This window comes from Heptranchias perlo, chromosome 29 (genome assembly GCF_035084215.1).
Source record: "Heptranchias perlo isolate sHepPer1 chromosome 29, sHepPer1.hap1, whole genome shotgun sequence".
Lineage (NCBI taxonomy): Eukaryota > Metazoa > Chordata > Chondrichthyes > Hexanchiformes > Hexanchidae > Heptranchias > Heptranchias perlo.
The window spans coordinates 17,193,122-17,210,154 of record NC_090353.1 but is presented as its reverse complement, the minus strand read 5'-3'; the positions used below and the strand labels follow the sequence as shown (position 1 = coordinate 17,210,154).

At 42.7% G+C, this 17,033-nt stretch overlaps 1 protein-coding gene across 1 annotated transcript in view; it reads right to left on the bottom strand.

Annotated features, from left to right (window-relative positions):
- timm44 (translocase of inner mitochondrial membrane 44 homolog (yeast)) overlaps positions 1–17,033 on the bottom strand; it is a 59,679-nt gene that overhangs the window by 12,931 nt on the left and 29,715 nt on the right. The window contains exons 7-11 of the mRNA XM_067968684.1: positions 16,848–16,933; positions 16,634–16,726; positions 10,276–10,400; positions 6,925–6,975; positions 3,354–3,443 (exon numbers count right to left, since the gene is read on the bottom strand). Coding sequence (XP_067824785.1) covers positions 3,354–3,443; positions 6,925–6,975; positions 10,276–10,400; positions 16,634–16,726; positions 16,848–16,933 — 445 coding nt within the window. The remainder of the gene's footprint in view (positions 1–3,353; positions 3,444–6,924; positions 6,976–10,275; positions 10,401–16,633; positions 16,727–16,847; positions 16,934–17,033) is intronic.

Here is a 17,033-nt window from a genome sequence, read left to right as displayed (position 1 = left end):
ATTAAAACTAAACTAAAATTAAAATTGTTAGTTATAATGGGAACTCCATAATCTTCCAGGTAACTTCCACAAGATGTCGCCTCATTGTTCAGTTCACTGGTAACAATCTCCTCGTGTCTGACATCAATCTCACAGCCCAAGAATACTTAAATTCAGTTTCTAAACAAAAAGCAAAACACTGTAGATGCTGGAAATCTGAAAACAAAAACAGAAAAGGCTGGTGTTCCGATGTTGAGGAAGGGCCTTAGATCTGAATCATGGACTGACTGACTTCTGTTTCTCCACAGATGCTGTCTGACCTGCTGAGTATTTCCAGCCTTTTCTGTTTTTAAATTCAGGTGCTGTTATTTGTCCTGTACTTGTCTTCATTCCAGTACCGAGGCTATTGCATGAGTGTACCATGAACACAAGACTAAATTTTAGGGGTCAGCTTCCATTATTCATCAATATGGGAGATAATGGGAGTTGCATTGCAGTAAATGGTGTGTTGCAGAAACGCAGCCTCGATTTTCCGATCGCCATAAGTTCCTGGCAGTACATTCAAGGTTGAATTTGGATGGATAAATTCAGTCATGACGTCCTCCCAGAGCACTTTTAAAGCAAAGCATTTAACTCTAAGTACCTGAGAAATTGTCCATTAAGAAGATTAAAAGAGAAATGTGACCGCTAAAGAGACTAAAAGTCCTTCTCAGAAAGTAAATCAGGAAAATTTTTATTTTACTCTTATCCCATTAAATCCCCCATACTCCAGCAAAATAATCGACCTGTTCATTTCATCGGGAGATAGCGATTAGAATAAGATTAAAATATATACAAACCTTTTGAGATTTCCTGTAATACATTTTACAAATTAAACTACTCCCCATAGCTGAAGTCTGGCAGTGCCCCAAAGGAAGACAGAGAAAGGGAAACAGTGGAGGAGCAGGGGTTGCAGGAAGATCACCCTGGGACACCTCCACACAACTAGCAGGCAACTTGAGAGCAGCAACGCTGGGAGGCTGGGAGCAGATTCTCCCCTCACCCTTGAGGAAGATGCATTGCTGGGAGCTTCCAGGAAAGGAAAGCACAAAGGATGCCTTAAAAATAAGGAGCCCTGCCCTTGAAAAAGCAGAAGACATATAAAGTGAAACGGTGGAACAGCATACCTATCCAATTAGACATTTCAGTAAATGCAGGGTGCAGTTAATGCAAAATCTGTTTTATCTGAAATCAGAATACAGGGAACAAGCAGGAAATGCTGTTAGTCGACAGCTCCAGTTGCGGAGCTACCACTGGCACAGGCACAGGCATGATGGGCTGAATGGCATCCTTTGCTGAAATTTCTATGATTCTAGATCCAAGGAAACTCCAGTCTCCTTGAGCTGATTGCCTTTGTTTATTTTGAACAAAACCCTTAACGATTGCTGCAGTTTGTTTCATGCCTTGATTACTGTTTTGTTAAATAGATTTTCCCCGAATTCCCTATTTAATTTAGTTTCCTTATCTCAAATCTGTCCTCTGGTTCTCGAATTCTGTATATAACATCTGCTTTGAATGCTTCATAATCTTAAAATGTTTTATCAAGTCTTCCCTTATGCTTCTCCTTATTCTAGAGTCCTGTTTGCAAAGTCTAACCTGGCTGCTTCAAGGTTACTTCCTCGTGAGACAAAAGGTTAGGGGGGGGGGTTAGAGAGGGCACCAGACACCCAACACCCCAGCACCTGCCCTTCCAAAACAAAGTGCGCTGTGCAGTGAAAGCACCTGGCTTGCTCAGCCAACGCCTGTATTAGAATTATTGAGCTTTGCTTTTGTGTTTAACTTCTTATTTTAACATTGGAACAAATAAATGTCCGAGTCTCTGGCTGGTCATATATTTACAAGGCAGCTACCAAGATTATTAAAATGTATAATTTTCTCTCTCTCTCTCTGCGTTACCCAAGCTTTCTGACTTTGTTGGTGCTTCCATAAAGCTTTCTTCTAAAGTTTAAAGCAGCGTTACTATTAATCTGCATTTATCTCAAATTGCTGATATTAACAGATCTTGGTGTTCCGATTTAGGATTTATCCAGCAACGAAGCAACAGTGCTAAAAACAGCCCTTAACAAACCTCCAGGCCCACAAATTAAAAACAAAACCAAGTAATATAAGCACAAATTAACTGAGCTACATAGACTGGATTGTGAAAGCACACCAACCGTATGTGACCCATAGGCGGCAGCTTGGACATCCCAACTTTACTCATTATTACTTTACTGTTTCTTTCATTTATCAAGAGCCCAGTTGTGTAGGGATCAGAAACTCTATGGTGACCATTATTTACATGCAAGCCTAGGTGAGTGTTGGCAGGCTATTTAATTGTGAGGATATCACTAATTGGTCCAACCTATCCTCTCTTGACACCACATTTGATAGTGTTCTGGAGCTCATTTGCCCCACCCAAACTTGGGGACATGGAGACCAATTGTTGCAACCCTACTGTGGCCTGGCTCAGATTAGCTAATTCATCACAGAATGGGGATCGAACCCAGGACATTCGTGGCCTGTACAACTAAGCTACTCGCTGCTCGAAGCCCCTGAGCCACTGTGGAGGCAATTACAGAACACCAGAACATTCATCAATTAAGGATTGACTTCATTGTCCGTTAAGGAGTGTCCGCGTACTCGGTTAAGGAGTGTCCGCGTACTCGGTTAAGGAGTGTCCGCGTACTCGGTTAAGGAGTGTCCGACTTTCAATTATTATGCACAGTAGTTTCAGTGCTGCTGAAGGTTGGCTCCTGGAGATCATTTTGATTTCTTGTCTCAGCTGGTGATGATGTTGAGTCAAAATGTCCTGAAGTAATAAATATCAACAGCACGGTGACAGAAATATTATAACAGCCATTGCACATAAATTGTGACCCGCTCCCCGTGCGCTGTTTGTGTTCTTATGAAAATGTCAAATGCCCGTGATCCAATCTCAAGGACATAAACAGGATTTTTGGAATAAACTTTAGAAATTGTAGAAGTAAACATTAAAACAGTGATGGTAGGTAGGTAGGTAGGTAAATATATACAGATTTATTGACCTTTTGGACATGCCCCTTCACTGACCTGTAATGAAGGTCCCACGCAAAAATTTCCTTTGTTTCTCTTTCAGAAGTTGACTCACCTGCTGTGTATTTCCTGAATTCTCTCTTTTTGTTGCAGTCTGATTATCAAGGTGAGGGATGCTAGTGCTTGAATGGAGCACTTTTCATTTCAGGCACCCAGTGTCAACATTAAACACTCCCAGATAAGGTACAGCATGGGTTAGGTACAAAGTAACGTTCCCTATACTCAGTGGACCTGCTGCTGCAGTGTGAGGGTTAACACTGCTAATGAAGCCAGTTACTTACATCAATATTGTCAATGTCGAGTATCTTGGATCGGAACTGAAGGTTCATGGCTTTGGCCTGTTGGATGGGTTGTGCAAGCTGGCTGTAAGTCTGTTTGCGAGATAAAGACACACAAAAGTTTAGTGTTAAAATACTAACCCCTTTAACTGTCTGAAGAGGCCAAGTAGGCTGAAATACCATGTAGGCCAATGCCTTCGACCTATATGGACATAGTTTTTGAACTCTACTCAAGGTTCACACACCAGCGTGCTCCGCTGGCAATAAGTTTGGTTAGGTATATTCTTTTTATTTTGTGCTCATCTAAGTGAGGGATGTTAGTGTACCATTTCAGGTATCCAGTGTCAGCATCAAATACTCCCAGGTCAGGTGCAGCACAGGTTAGATGCAGAGTAAAGCTCCCTCTACACTACTCCATCAAGCATTCACAGTTCAGGTATAATGCAGGTGAAATAAGATGTAAAGATCCCTCTAAAGAGTCCCATCAATATGTCTCAGCTCCAGTCTCAAAAGTATCCGCTCCTTTACTTCTCTTGATTCTTCACATCTAGCATCAAGATGACACTGATAACTGATGTTCAAAAGATGCGCAGAACTGTACAAGAGTAAAGAAGTCTTGCTGCAATTGTACAGAGCTTTGGTGAGACCACACCTGGAGTACCGTGTACAGTTTTGGCCTCCTTAACCTAGGGTAGGATATACTTGCCTTAGAGGTGGTGCAACGAAGGTTCACTAGATTGATTCCTGGGATGAGGGGGCTGTCCTATGAGGAGAGATTGAGTAGAATGGGACTATATTCTCTGGAGTTTAGAAGAATGAGAGGTAATCTCATTGAAACATATAAGATTCTGAGAGCTTGACAGGGTAGAGGCTGAGAGACTGTTTCCCTTTGCTGGAGAGTCTAGAACTAGGGGACATAGTCTCAGGATAAGGGGTCGGCCATTTAGGACTGAGATAAGGAGAAATTTCTTCACGCGGTTTTGAATCTTTGGAATTCTCTATCTCAGAGGGCTGTGGTTGCTCAGTTGTTGAGTATATTCACGGCTGAGATTGATATGATTTTTGGACTCTAAGGGAATCAAGGGATATGGGGATAGGGTAGGAAAGTGGAGTTGAGAGCAAAGATCAGCCACGATTTTATTGAATGGTGCAGCAGGCTCGAGGGGCCGTAAGGCCTATTCCTGCACCTATTTCTTATGTTTTTATGTTAATTGCTTCACCCAACCGTATTCTTCAGACCATTGCCTGTATCCATCCTCAATCCATCCTCAATGTCCCTCATTACCTAACACTGTGCAGCATGAGATCTTTGTTTATTTTCTTACTCTGTCAAGAGGAAAGCTGAGCCCATAAATGTTAGGGTAAATGGATTCAGCCCACCCCAAGCATTATCAATGGTTAGTTGTGTTATTCAAAGGAATGTTGATTTATTGTTGCTGTTGAACAAAAAATAAATTATTCCACACCCCATTCGGTAGGGAAAATGACAAAACACTTTCAGAATAGATAGCATTCCACTCAAATGGTGCAGCAGCATTCTGTGATACAATGATTTGGTCTAACCATCAGATTCCACTTATAACACTGATACACAGACAGTGACTTGATAAAGCCCCTTATTTTTGGCAAATTTAAAGGTGAACATTAGTGTAGCTGCTCTGAACACAGCTTCACCTTGGACCATCTCTTGACCAGGTGCAGACTGAGGTCATCTCTTGTAGAAACCAAGGAGCCAGACGTGAAGGAGTGCCAGATTGGCAGAGTCAGAGAGAAGGAGTCGGCTGATGGAAAGAACCAATGGGTCGGAGCTGGGTGGGAAGGGATCGGCAATTCAGGGGATGGATGGAGGTTCAGCAGCAGATAGGATGGAGGAAGGGAGTGGGATTAGCCGAAACATAAGGAATAGGGTAGGAGGTAGTGGCAGTTAGAGAAAATTTCTTGACCTTCCAACACCAAATTGAAATTCCAAGTGACCAACGATATTCCACAAATCCATCCATTTTCTCAGGACGTGTTTCTGGAAAGGATTCAAAAAGAGAGAGAAAATGGGGAGGAGGGGTCTAGGAACATGGTGAGAAGGCAGGGTTGGTAAAGCTGAGGGATATAGTGAGTAGGTGGGGTTGGGGGATATGGTGAAAAGCTGGGAAGATGGGGCTGGTCTACGAAAAAGGGAGATCCTAGTTGGGCCTGGTAACATTGCCTGTTTCTAAAAGTTCTCGTGATTCTACCTGACCACTACTGCTGCAGTCAATCCAGATTTTATTGTCTGCCTTTCGGGTGAGATGCCAAACCGAGGCTCCATGCACCTGTTCAGGTGGACGTAAAAGATCCCATGGCACAGGGTGGTTCTCCCTGAGTCCAGCCAACATTCCTCTCTCAAACAACACCAAAAGAGATTACCTGGTTATTTATTCATTTGCTGTTTGTGGGACCTTGCAGTACGCAAACTGGTTGCTCCTTTGCCCACATAGTAACAGTGACTACACCTCAAAAGTAATTAATTGGCTGTGAAGAACTTTGGGGTGTCCTAAGAATGTGAAAGGTGCAATATAAATGCAAGTTCTTTCTTTTCTTTTATTTGCATAAAGTTAGTCTGCTCGCCAGATATTCCTAGACTCCATTTGCTCAGGTTCCCTGAATAATCCAAACAATCACAATGGACCATCAGAGACAACTGCTACAACCCAGGACAATTAATTACCAGGCTGCGTGTGCATTCACCCCAGAGTTTCAGTGCTGAGTAACAGCAAATGGAGAAAATAAATTACTTCTAAACATCTCCTCCTGTTGTACTCGTTACCAAATCCCATCCTGCAGTCCCATGCACTGTGATGTGTGATCTTAAATGTCAACATTCCCCAGAGACTGACATGCTATCAAGAGGTAATCACAAACTCTCTTATATCAGACTGATTCTTGCAAACACAGAACAATTCCTCCCTCTGCAGGGAACAGAAACATGCACCTTATTAGCAAAGATGATTTACAATTGACAAGCTCATTATGCGAACAACTGTATTTCAGATATTACTTTCACACAAACTGCATCCAGTCAGTGATGTGCACCAGCTATCAACCCAACCACCATCTGTATTAAGAATAAATCTCTGCAAACATTCCAACCATGGGATAAACAGCAGGAGGCTCACATTTTTTGAATTCCTCTTTCCTCCCCACCCCTCCTGAAGGTGTTGACTCTTGCTGTGGTACGGGTCTACAGGTGCCTCTGCTACCTTGCCCAAGTACATTCAGACATGGGGGACATCACAGTCAAGCCTAATCCTGTCCTCACACAACATCCCCGCGTGCTCCATTTCCAGCAGGAGTCACTGGACAGTGATCATGGGGATGGGGGGCGGGGGGGGCGGGGGTGAACCCTGGCTGATTTTTCCCACTCACTGAAGTCAATTGGAACACCCCTTCTGCTATCTCGGCTGAGATTAGCTACATCAACCCAGACCAGGGATTGAATCACAAAACCTGGTCTGTATGGCCCAACTACTCACGAGGAGAGCTCTTTTACATTAAAAAAAATTTTTGTAACAAAAGAGATTTGGTTAACTAAAATACATACTGCTTCGTAACACCAATCCTTCAGAACTTCTAGTTCGCCTCTCATCATAGCCTGCAAGACAAAACAGATTTCCAGTCAAAGTCTATCTCAAATTGCTCCAAGGATTGCTCAATGAGCAAAATTAAACACAAGCCAATCCCACCAACATTTGAATTGTAAGGGAATCAGTTTCTTAATGGAGCTGTTCAAATACATGATTAATTTAAACATTCTCATCTGTAATTGCAGATTCCCCATCAAAAAGACATCAACCAATGACGCCATAATGGTTAATCACCAGTAAGGGTAGCACTATGCATCCACTGCACCAAGCAACCTAGTTGCTAGGGTTACCCATAACACTAGCCAGTAACAAATAAACTTTGCCCAATTAACTCAACAGTATAAATTATAATAGAATAATAAATGCATGCAAATGATTTCCAGGCCTACTGGTGGCAATTAAAAATCACTCCAGGTTCACTCTCGCTGTTTACTGAACTACCTGAATTCTTCGAGATCACTGCTTGCTGATCATTCCAAAATACCCGCTATTCTCTAAACAGCTCACCCCATGATTCACATTATGAGGGTGTATAAGTAGTTCAGCTCGTTTCAGTCTCCATTTTCATATTAGAGTGGCCTTTGTTTTGAAAATATTTGTGCACTACCCTCCCTCACTTCTGTAATTTAACAAAAAATTCTGTGCGAACCTTAATTGGAATGAATCTCATTGTATGAGAGAGGATGAGGCACAGCCTATAAATAAATGTGACCTTCAGCATTAACTTAACATTCAACAATAAACATGGAAACAGAGAATACACGCTAGGGTACAGCTGAACAGGTACATTTAATTTATGGTATTGAAACTCAGTAACACACGAGTGACAAGCTCACGAATGTTACAGTGTTGGGTCTGCTCGCTGGGCACAAATCACAAGGGTTGTCTTTGGGGAGCGGTCAGGTAATTTAAGATTTTTGAAGGTTATGTTTCCGCTGCACAAAAGTGCAGCACAGATTTCAAAAGGGTAGGTCATGTCTGACCAACCCTATAAACATTTTTGAAGAAGTAACAGAGGATAAAGGAAATATAGTGGACGTGCTTTATATGGATTTTCAAAAAACATTTCATACTGTACCATGTAAGAGATTATTGGCAAAGAGAATATCACATGGAATTAAGTAGAATGTGGCTACATGGATAGAGAGATGGTTAGAGAACAGAAAACAAAGGGTAGAGGTAAAAGGAAATTTCCTGGACTGGAAGAATGAGGTGAGTGTTCCATGGGACCTGCTCTTATTTACTACATAAATAAATCATCTGGATCTAGGAATTAAAGGGAAAATATTGAAACTTGCTGCTGACACCAAATTGACGGACTATGGCAGATTATGATTACCATTGTGAAAGATTGCAAGAGGACACAGATAGTCTAGCAGGATGGGCAGATGTGCGGCAGATGCAGTTCAATGCAGAGAATTTTGAAACAGGGAGAAGAAATACACCTCAAATGGTAGAATTTTAATTGGTGTAGAAGAACAGAGGCACCTCGGTGTACAGATACACAGGTCATAAAAGGTGGTAGCGCAAGTGGGTAAGATCATGAAAGGGCAACTAGACACTTTGGTTTTGAATCCAGAGGCATAAAATACAAAAGCAACAAGGTAATGTTGAACTTGTATAAGACCCTCAATTAAGCTGCAGTTGGAGTATGATGTATAGTTTTGGGCACCCCATTATAGGAAGGGTATAAAAGCAGTAGAAAAGGTACAGTGTAGATTCATCAGCACCTTATCAAGGGTGGGTTTACAATTATGAAGAGACTTAAGACGTTATGGTTTTTTGCACTAAGGCAGAGAAGGTTAAGGGGCGACCTGATAGAGGTCTTCAAAATTACGAAGGGTTATGATAATAAAAATAGACTGGTTGCACGAATCAACGAGGTGGCAATGAGAGGGCACAAATTTGAGATAATCACAAAAAGAATTGAAGCAGAGTTTAGATGGTGGTTGGAATGTGGAATTCTGTGCCACAAACTGTTGTTAAAGCAGAGTCCATAAATTCTTTTAAAAGGGAATTAGATAACATGGGGAACAAATAGGAGACTAGGTGCCTCATGAGAAGAAAAACATTAGCACAGGTTTCGTAGGCTAATTCGCCTATTTCTGTGCTGGAACATTCCATGCAGTGGAGGACATAACATCTGCAATGTTAGTGACCGACCATTATTCTGTATATGCATTGTCATAGTAATACAGGATGAGTGCCCTCTGCAATGCTCCGACTTGGAGAAGACCATATAGTCTTGAGATCACATGACCCCGTACAGGATCAAAAAGAGCACCACCAAAAAATATCAGCCATTCAGCCTAAAGGTAGAAACTACCAGACAGGTTACCCATGAACATAAAATTAAGATAAAATCTCCAGTCCTCTGCCTTGTATTGAACGAACTGCACTTGCTGCTCCTATTGTTGAATATTACTTACAAACAAGAGATGTTCACTTTTGATTTATTTTGTAGAATGGTACAGAGGATGCTGAAAACTATTTCATCAATTTAATTCTTTACCTTCAACATCTGCTCCTGATTCTTACCATGCTTCCCCAACACTTCCCAACAAGTCCTCTTGCCATCTCCCTCAGCATCAATACTATTCCTTGACTGAACCAGCAGGATGCACTCTGGGGCATCCCGGACAAGACTGGCAAATTTACACCACTCCAAGGAAAGTTTGAGTGGGAATGCCAGTTGAAGCTAGACAAAAACTCTGAGTGCACTGCCCATACCTCCCAAATCATCTACACACACAATATAAAAATATTTCCTTCCTCCCTTAAGTCATGGTTAGATACAGTTTCAAGTGACCATTCTTCATGTGTGAGCCTGGACACTGGAGTATGGGCCATCGTTGCTGAGCCTGACCCTGTCTTCAAATACATGTACTTTCCAGCAGCAGTTATTGAATACAGGTCAGGAGCAGGAAACTGGCTGATTTTTTTCCCCTCTAATCTAGGGGAGCTGAAACCAAATCCCTGGCTGAGATCAGCTAACTCAGCACAGAAATGGAATCGAACCTAGGACCTCCTTAGTCCATATGGCTCACCCGGTGTTGTACTTACCTACAGAGCCACCGGAGGAGTGATATACCCTTAACCTCTGGTGCTATAACAATTTAAAGGAAAGTTAAAGAATCAAAAACAAAAAATGAATGAAAAATATTTGGTAAAATACACTTTTAAACCAATAAATTTGTGAGGGATGTTAAATATACTTTTACAATTCAATTTACTGATCTTTTATAACAAATTACATTTTCTCTAGATTCCTCCCCCCGCCCCCCAAAAATTGAAGTGTCTCCAGGTACCTCTAGAACATTGGGAATGATGTCTCTCTCACACTGCTTTAAAAATGTGTCTTTATCAAAGCCGGGGTCGACCTTCAGAATCTCCGTCAGCACCTCTGACATTTCAGTCTTAGAAAACAGCCCTCCTGGGAAACAAAAGTACAAACACAAAATCAGCTCAGGGTTTATTTGATCAAAAACAAGACAATGATTTCTAAATACTTCCAGCAAATGAACAGAAACAGCCAGGCCGCAGCCTTTCAAGAGCTCAACGTGGTTCAGAGCAAAAAGCAAAATGTTAAAAAGCTTTGGTTTCAGTTCAAGACTGCGATTCAAAACGGTTAGAAAAATAATCCCATTGCAACTCCCAGCCTTTTATTTGGAAACAGCCTTCCCCTACTGGGGATATATCTAGAAGTCAGTCTGGAAGGATATGTTGTGCACAAAAATTAAAGCCGTTTTGGTGACTCTCAGTGACAGAGAACTAATGAACAATGCCATGGAGTTGGGGATGTATCACAGATTCAGGACCCCCTGCCCCCAGAGTACTAGAGTACCTTCCACTTAAAATTAAAGCCTTTGTTTCTTCATTCAGCTTAGTCTTCTTGGGAGTTTCTGTTTTTGTCACCTCCTCTGTTTTTTTAAAAAAAGAAATTCTCTTTTGGAAGTCACTACAGGATTAAATGAAGCAGCATTAATTACTGAACCAAGCCTGCCAGCAGATTAATCACTATAATAAACACTAGTGGGTTTCAATGGAAAGTGGGCAGGTTGAGACAACATCACTTTAAAGCTAGTGGGTAAAAAAACACACAAATAGGATGGCACACCAGGGACAGGTCTTATAAAGTCTGCAAAAGGGGCACGGAGAAGAGAAAAGGAAAATCTTGGAAATGCAGGTGCAGGTAAAATATTTGACTGAAAGTTATGAATAAATTTGTAGGCTGCCTCCTTATGAAGCAGAAGTACAACCGAAAAAGGGATTCTCCAGCTGAAGACAGTGAGTGTGCTGCTGTGAAGGTAAACCAGTGAGACTTTTAAAAATTTTTGATTGGTTTGATTATTTAACATATCGAGTCAAATTATCCCTCCGTTCCCCCACCCCCAAACTTCTCTCCTGAAGACACTATCGCTGGGGTACAGTTTGACAGACAGCAAGCAGTCCACTGGCAGCTCACCCAAGTAGCCATTCTTCACGTGTGAACTGCAGGCCACTCAGCTGTGGGAGGGGGAGCTCAGTTGAGTCCTGACGCCCGCACACACTTTCCAGGAGAGGTCGCTGGACAGTGATCAGAAGTGTGAACCTTGGCTGATGTTTTCTTCCCTATCTTGCGGATGTTGAGGCCAACTGTAGCATCCAGGCAGCCACTATGATCGAGATCAGCTAATGCACCGCGGATCAAACCCGGGAAACCTCCTGGTCTGTTTACCTCAGCAACTCTAAATAAACTCAGAGACACTGAAGAGCCCCTAATCAGAAATCAGTTTTAATCAAAAACAGTCTAGAATGTTGTGCAAAAATAGTTTAGATTTTATTGTTTAAAGTGTTATTTTATTTGAAGGAATAAAGCACAAATTTTGTATTTCTGACACCCTATCACACAGCACACTGAAAGTTCGCTATAGCAAACTGCATTCAATATCCTTCATTTTTAATAGGGAAAAAATATTCAACTTTGTTTTAATTAAAATGCAATTCTTCCAATTTAAGTCTCCATGCACCATGTTGATGGGGGCAGCTGGGCAGGCAACATGCTTCCACGGCTTTGATGGACCCAGGGAGCTGAGTAAAAGGGGCCCCAACTGCTCAGAGTGATTTTGCTCCCCGTCCTGTGTGAACCTGTGCTCTCGACCCTGTTTTCCACAACCGATCGGAGCAACTTGTGGCTTTCACTGCACAGAATATTTTTAAAAGCTCATTATTACATACTACACTGAATATAGCTCTCTTCAGCATCTGAATGGCAAAATGAATTTAAACATCCTGTCAGTACACTTCTCTCTCCCTTTGATTTTATGTAGCTTGCACTGGGCAGCGCTGGCTCATTGAGTTCCTTGGGGAATCATTTCTCACTGCTTACTTTCCCATTCTTTATTAACAACTCTGATTAAAAGATCAGAGGCAGATTTGCTGATAATACAAAATTATGTAGGTTGGTTAATTGCAAAAGGGAGCTGGAAATTATCCAAAGGGATTATGAAAGAAGTAATTCACTGGCAAGTGGAATTCAACAGAGAATGTTATACAAGGTGCTAAAACATTAAACGTGATTTTGTAAAAAGAGATTAAAGGTGAAGAAGATGGAACAAAAGAACAATCTGGTAGCCATAGATGATCATTTTAGGAACTGTTTACAAGCTACAAGCAACTAAAAATGAAAATGTAGGCTTTCCTGATGATTTTTTTTGATTCATTCATTGGATGTGGGCGTCGCAGGCAAGGCCAGCATGTATTGCCCATCACTAATTGCCCTTGAGAAGGTGGTGGTGAGCCACTTTCTTGAACCGCTGCTGTCCGTGTGGTGAAGGTTCTCCCACAGTGCTGTTAGGAAGGGAGTTCCAGGATTTTGACCCAGCGACGATGAAGGAAAGCGATATATTTCCAAGTTGGGATGGTGTATGACTTGGAGGGGAACGTGCTGGTGGTGTTGTTCCCACGTGCCTGCTGCCCTTGTCCTTCTAGGTGGTAGAGGTCGCAGGTTGGGAGGTACTGTCGAAGAAGCCTTGGTGAGTTGCTGCAGTGCATCCTATGGATGGTACACACTGCAGCCACTGTGCGCCGGTGGTGGAGGGAGTGAATGTTTAGGGTGGTGGATGGGGTGCCAATCAAGCGGGCTGCTTTGTCCTGGATGGTGCCGAGCTTCTTGAGTGTTGTTGAAGCTGCACTCATCCAGGCAAGTGGAGAGTATTCCATCACACTCCTGACTTGTGCCTTGTAGATGGTGGAAAGGCTTTGGAGAGTCAGGAGGTGAGTCACTTGCCACAGAATACCCAGCCTCTGACCTGCTTTCGTAGCCACAGTATTAATATGGCTGGTCCAGTTAAGTTTCTGGTCAATGGTGACCCCCAGGATGTTGATGATGGGGGATGCGGCGATGGTAATGCTGTTGAATGTCAAGGGGAGGTGGTTAGACTCTCTCTTGTTGGAGATGGTCATTGCCTGGCACTTGTCTGGAGCAAATGTTACTTGCCACTTATCAGCCCAAGCCTGGATGTTGTCCAGGTCTTCCTGCATGTGGGCGCGGACTGCTTCATTATCTTAGGGGTTGCGAATGGAACTGAACACTGTGCAATCATCAGCGAACATCCCCATTTCTGACCTTATGATGGAGGGAAGTCATTGATGAAGCAGCTGAAGATGGTTGGGCCTAGGACACTGCCCTGAGGAACTCCTGCAGCAATGTCCTGGGGCTGAGATGATTGACCTCCAACAACCACTACTATCTTCCTTTGTGCTAGGTATGATTCCAGCCACTGGAAGAGTTTTCCCCCGATTCCCATTGACTTCAATTTTACTGGGGCTCCTTGGTGCCACACTCGGTCAAATGCTGCCTTGATGTCGAGGGCGGTTACTCTCACCTCTGGAATTCAGCTTTTTTGTCCATGTTTGGACCAAGGCTGTAATGAGGTCTGGAGCCGAGCGGTCCTGGCGGAACCCAAACCAAGCATCGGTGAGCAGGTTAGTGATGAGTAAGTGCCGCTTGATAACACTGTCGATGACACCTTCCATCACTTTGCTGATGATTGAGAGTAGACTGATGGGGCGATAATTGGCCAGATTGGATTTGTCCTGCTTTTTGTGGACAGGACATACCTGGGCAATTTTCCACATTGTCGGGTAGATGCCAGTGTTGTAGCTGTACTGCAACAGTTTGGCTGGAGGCGCGGCTAGTTCTGGAGCACAAGTCTTCAACACTACAGCCAGGATGTTGTCGGGGCCCATAGTCTTTGTTGTATCATGAGGAGTGAATCGAATTGGCTGAAGACTGGCTTCTGTGATGGTGGGGATATCGGGAGGAGGCCGAGATGGATCATCTACACGGCACTTCTGCCTGAAGATGGTTGCAAACTCTTCAGCCTTGTCTTTTGCACTCACGTGCTGGACTCTGCCATCATTGAGGTTGGGGATGTATACAGAGCCTCCTCCTCCCGTTATTTGTTTAATTCACGACTGGATGCGGCAGGACTGCAGAGCTTTGATCTGATCCGTTGGTTGTGGAATCGCTTAGCTGTCTATAGCATGTTGCTTCCGCTGTTTAGCATGCATGTAGTCCTGTGTTGTAGCTTCACCAGGTTGGCAGTGAGTTGAGTCAGTGAGTAGCTGAGCTGTACAGACCAGAAGGTTTAAGAGTTGCTGGATGCAGTAATCAAATTGGGCTGCACAGAGAATTAAAAGCCGTTTGGCACAAAAGAAGAAACCAAGCTTCTTGGAGGCAATCTAAAGAACAGGGGAGATGTGGGAGCTTCATTTGGTAGAGACGACATAGGCCCAAGTACGTCAACAGATGAAGGATTAAGGGTGGAGCCATCAAAGGTAAGAGGTGGGAGGTGTTGGTTAGAGTTGCAAAAGACATGATGAAACTACATCTTTGAAGATCTGAAGAATTTCCATTATTCCATGGAAAGGCACGGAGGAGATCAGGATGCAGCGATTCAAGCACTGCACCGCTAGATGATTGGCGGTTGTGAGCACTGAGGGGATGCAATGTGCAGGAAGTTAATGAAGGGTGGAATCATCAGCAAAAAGAGTAGCTGGAGTTGAATGATGAGTGAAGGAGGTCACTTTTCTAAAGGAACAGAGGGGGAGAGAGAACAGCGAACTGGGGGAACCTGAGCAAAAAGAGTCAAATGACAAGCAATGAACCGCAACACAGAATGAGTGACAGGAACTGTAGACAGATGAAACACACGTCTCTTCAATAAAAAGATCCTTTTTTTATTCAATTTTCTTGATAACCTTATTCCTGTAATACAGAAACCATCAGCAACATACATAAAAAGACAAGTCAACAAATGGACTATATGAACAAAATGGTAGAAAGTGTCAAAAAAGACCAATGAAGTGTGCTGGGGATGAGTTCCATGTCAGGGTTCCAATGACAGTATGAACCGCCCATACCTTCATCCTTCTGGGTTAAGACTTCATCAGCCTTCAGAATTGTTCCAAGCCAATCACACTACACAGTCTGTGTCAATGCAACGGTGTAGTTTAATTCAGACATATTGAACTTAAACAATGCAAGACCACCTTAAGAAAGTACTCTCACCAATTTATATAAACTACAACTGGTGTGACGTGAGCTGCACATAGCTCCCAAGTGTTGTCTTTTTAAACTTTTCACTTTTTTAGCACAAGCTCTGTTAACATTAAAAAATTTTATGGGCATTTTGATTCAGTTGAGAAGAGCCCTGTGCTGTGTGCGTTATTGTTCCTAGATAGGGTGTAACACAATTGCCAGCAGTATAACTCTGGTCAATTAGCCCCAAGTCACACTCAATAGGTCCCAGTCTCAAATCCATCATCTGCAACATATAACATAGTCTTGGACATGTTATTTTCTAAAATAAACAGTTAAGTTACAGTAGCTTGCAAACCCTCATACATGCATTTCACACCTTTAGGCTCAACTTCTCCAAGTCTCCACCCCACCCAACTGAATTCCATCCTGCATAAACTACAACTCATCCAAAGATTCATTGCCTGCATCTTATCCTCACTAAGTCCTATTCCCTTATCACTGGTCTTCCCAATATTCGTTGGCTCAATGTCCGTAACACATCAACTTCAAAATCCCTTGTCCTTGTTTACAACTTCCTCTGCTGCCTCGCTCCTCCCCTTCTCTGCAACCTCCTCCAGTTCTGTGTGCCAGTGCATGCCCTCTGCTCTTTTAAGTCTGGCCTCCTTTGCATCCCCCTCTTCCCACTCCACCATCAGTGCCAGAGCCTTCAGATGTCGAACCCACACTCAAAACACACTCCCTAATCTTCTCTGCCTCTCTCACCACCTTCAAAAGCCTACTTGAGACTTACCTTTTTGACCATTTCTTCAGTCACATCCCATAACTCTTCTCCCTCCACCTCCCATCCATTTTCGTTCCCATGAAATGCTACATTAAAGCTGCTTTATAAATGCAAATTGTTGTTATAAATTCAATTAAGATGTTTAATATTGGGGGGCAGGGAGAGAACAAAGGCTGCAGACTGCAAGCCATTTCATTTCCTCTTGTATCCCGGTATTTTTAAGGGAAGCTGCTGCTTGTTTGGTGCAATCTGCTTTGCTGAGCCCAGATGGTAATCTTTATTTAAATAATTCTTATTTAATCAGGCATTTCCTTCAGCACCCACGTCCACAACAGAGAGCTCCCACATTTTCACTTACCTAGCAAATCAGTCACTTTGTCCGTTACGGCTCTCGATGCCCTAATAAATGTGTTGTCACTTTCATCATATTTCATCTTCATTTCAAAGAACCCTATAAAGGGAAAGGAGAGAAAATTGCATTTACATCCCCGTGAAACACAGGCAACTGACTGCCTGATAATCCATACAACACCATCAGAGAATAGAAAAACCTCAAGGGAATGAGTCCTTACTGTTAAAGACGATGTTGTTGTCCTTGAATTCCTTCCACTGCTGGTACCATTTTGAGTCTTTATGCAGCACCATCCCCATAGCTTCTCTGTAAGAGAATAATTGGGATTTCAAATATCACGCTTAACTGCTACATATAAGCTAACATCACTGACGTTATGAATTAATTTTAACCTCTAAGTAACGAA